The sequence below is a fragment of the Tiliqua scincoides genome, chromosome 1, assembly GCF_035046505.1.
Source record: "Tiliqua scincoides isolate rTilSci1 chromosome 1, rTilSci1.hap2, whole genome shotgun sequence".
Taxonomy (NCBI): domain Eukaryota; kingdom Metazoa; phylum Chordata; class Lepidosauria; order Squamata; family Scincidae; genus Tiliqua; species Tiliqua scincoides.
The window spans coordinates 59276294-59279913 of record NC_089821.1 but is presented as its reverse complement, the minus strand read 5'-3'; the positions used below and the strand labels follow the sequence as shown (position 1 = coordinate 59279913).

The following is a 3620-nucleotide window of genomic DNA, read 5'->3' as shown; positions in this document are numbered from 1 at the left end:
GGCTGGATTAAGCGTTTCAGGAAGGCCACAGTGAAGCAAGGCTAATCCAAGATGCAGGAAGTTCCTCTCCTCTCAAGACACTGGTCAGTTAAGATTACCAGGAAAAATTATCAGTCTGCTTATTTCTCTACATTTTCAGCAAAATAAATGGGATTGTACCATTTCTGTAGCATCTCCAGTATTACGGTTGCAAAACATCAGAGAGCTCATCTGTTCAGTTCAAATTCTTGCACTGAAGATGGATGCTCCATTCATAAATATTCCTAACAGATAAATTAGGTGTTGGCCACAAATTGGGAGGAAGAGGGAATAAAGAGCATTGAAGCAAAAAACAAGAACAAAAACCCCCATAAACTGCTAATTCCTAGATTTGCTTTTCATTTTCTTTCCCATTCATACCACATAATGCTAGAGCAACCTCTTTTTTTTAAAAAAAGAAGCACCTGCATTACTTCAAAATCCATATCCACAAAAGGGCTCTCATTCCACAAACTTTGAATCACACCAATTTAAATATCTGGAGGGAAAGAGCCTTATCAAGTGGGTCTAAGTTCTAAAAAGACAGTTTGCCAGTGCAGAACAAGGTGCTTCAGGGTTGCTCTTGACATGCATTAAAAGGTGCAGTCCGAATATTCTACTAAGTTTCAATGCCCACCCAAATCAGTAGCCAGGCTACTGCTAGCATTCATGGGATCTTGACTATTTCGTATGGCGGGATAGCAACCCCAAATATAGATTTCAGACTGTGTAGTGGATATCTGTTAGCCATACTTGCTTCTTGAACTTTTCCACGGCCACCCATGCACCAACGACATCAGCTTTGCAATTAGATGAAGGGACAGAGGGTGCATTTTGATGCTCTAATAATAAGGTAGTGTAGATAAGTCCTGAGGTCACCATGTACCCCTTAGAATAAATAAGAAGCTGTCTCCTTATGCATCTTTGAATTTTCTGGAATGCAGTATGTGAAGCCAACAACAGGTGATCGTGTTGATGGAAAATTCTCCCCTTCATCTGCTCTACTATGACCCAGCAAAACAAATAACTCTAGATATGACACTGGAACCAAATCTAAACAACTGGAGCAAATGTGGGAAGAAGGGCAATGAAAAGGCAACACAGGGAAAGTTTATACCAATCAAGGAAAAAAGCCATTTATACACAGTGGTGCAAGCTGAGCTATATTACACAAAAGCACACACACAAGTGCACGGAGTGCCCACACAAGCCGACGCTGGCACACTGGTCTTGAACAAGACAGTGGCCCCTGCTGCATTTTTACCTACCTAGTTCTCTCTCTATATATACTGTATATTTATAGATATGTATAGAGTTTACCGCATGCATTTATGTCAAAAGGAACTGTACAAGGCCCAGGGAATTTGGCTCCCCAGGGCTTCCTGGGTTCTTATTTTTTCCGAGCTAGGATGGCCACTCCCACAATCACAGCTATGGCAGCCACTGCAGCTCCTCCAATGATGATCAGTGGCTTCAGGTTCTCAAAGATGCTGCTGCCTGGGGACTCCTCGGCATTGTTCTCCTTGTGCTCAGAGTCAGCAGAATGACTTGTTGCTTCAGGGCCTTCTGTTCCTGCTGCCGCTGGGCTGGGCTTCACGTTGCTGTGGTTGTTCAGCGCAGTGGCCTCATTTGCTGCCTTTTTTGCTGGGGTAGCAGCAGGAGGGGCTGCCGGCTCCTTTGAAGAAGGCTCTTTCTTATCTGAAGTTGCAGCAGGTCCAGGGTTGGGCTTCTCAGGTTTTCCTGAGCTGGCGGTCTTGGCATCAGGCTTGTTTCCGCTTCGGATGCTTCCTTTGGATTCCATCTTCCTCTACTGCTCCAGTAGAGACCGACTACACCTGCTCTCAAGTTAAGTCAAAATGATATTTAAAAAACAGGCTAGCTATATGGTTCCCTTCACCTGGCCTTACACGTCAGGAAGTCAATTCAAAATATCCACCTCAAATGGCTGGACCTCTTGCAGTAGTTGTTGTCCTGTGTCCCAGGCAGGTGCTCTATTTCAAACAATATTTCAGCTGAGCATGTTCCAGAACCTGGAAGATGAAACAGAAATAGAAGAGTTAGGACAGCCATCTTGGAAAGGGACTGTAGCTCTGTATGAATGTCCCAGGTTCAATCCCTAGTATCTCCAGACAGGGCTGGGAAAGATTCATATCTGAAACCCTGGAGAATCACTGCCATTGGCATTGACAGTATTGAGTTAGATGGACCAATGGCCTGATTCCGCAGAAGTCATCTTCATAGATGTTCATATTTAAATTAAACAAACACATAATTCCGAGAAAGTGTATAGCACTTTCCGAGTGTGTATACTGCTTCACATGTATTGTCTTGATGAGTTTATAAGACAGACAAGTTGTGCTACAATAACTTCTATAATTATTTTAGACTGCCCGGCCAAATATGGATGATCGGAATATGGATTCAAATATGGATAATCAAAATATGGATTCAAATATGGATATAACCTTAAGAAATATGTATGTTCTAAAAACAAATAATTTATGCAATACAAATTTAGATGCAAGAGACACAAGAAGAGGAAACAAATAGAAGGGGAAAGGCAAGATGGTAACTACCACACTACTATGGGGAATTCACCGATACTATGTGAAACTATGAGTTATGCACTGTATTGAAGTAGTAACTCCTTTCATCCGTTTTTAATCTCCCACCCACCAGTTTCATTAGATGACCCCTAGTTCTCATATTGTGAGAGAGGAAGGAAAAACATCTCTCTCTTCACTCTCTCTATACCTTGCATAACCACAGCCCAATTCCATTCCATACTGGGGCAGGATGTTACAACAGTGGAAGAAACTTCCCCGTCATAAATGGCTGCCAATGGAGTCTGCAGCCATTTTGAAATCACTCTTGCAAGAGGAAGCAGCGCTCCGGAGTCGTCCGCTGGAGAAGGTGAGGCTAGAGCAGGGGTTGAGGTGGGTGGGGAGGGGACAAATCTGGGTGTGGTGGCTGCTGCAGAGCTGGTGCAGGTCCAAAGAGACCCATTGTGGAGCAGGAGGCTTATGGAAGGGTAAGGGGAAATAATTCCCCTTTCCCCTCTGAAGCCTCCCAATCTGCCTCCTACTGGATATAGCAGCTGCACAAGTGGGTGAAGGGAGGATACGGATTGGGCTCCCAGTCACCTCCCCTTTAACCATCTTTTTTCCAAGCAAACACTGTAGACTTTTCTTGTAAGGAAGGTGCTCCCAGCTCTCTGATCATTTTGGTTGCTCTCTCTTGCACTTTTTCCACCTCTACAATATAACTCTTGTATAGAAGCACTATAATCTTAGCAGTCTATCCTTTTCCAGGTCAACATTTTTATTGAGCTGTCTACCACGACCCCAAGATCATGTTTAATTACTGACAGCTCAGATCCCTATCAGCATACAGTATAACTGATTTTTTTTTTTGCCCCATTTGCATCACTTTACACTACATTTACCATTTCGTTGCCCATTCACTCAGTTTAGAGAGGTACTTTTGGAGCACTTCACAATCTGTTTTGGTATTTGAATAGTCAGTTAACTGAATAGTTTGGTATTAGCTACATACATAGTCCCCCTGCTGTTTACCTCCAACTCCAGAACATTTATGAACTG

General features: G+C 43.2%; 1 protein-coding gene across 1 annotated transcript; it reads right to left on the bottom strand.

Annotated features, from left to right (window-relative positions):
* Positions 1-1408: 1408 nt before the first annotated feature.
* Positions 1409-1819, bottom strand: CEND1 (cell cycle exit and neuronal differentiation 1). Its single transcript, XM_066612298.1, has one exon. It carries the CDS (start codon positions 1817-1819, stop codon positions 1409-1411), a length of 411 nt encoding a protein of 136 aa, XP_066468395.1.
* Positions 1820-3620: the final 1801 nt, after the last annotated feature.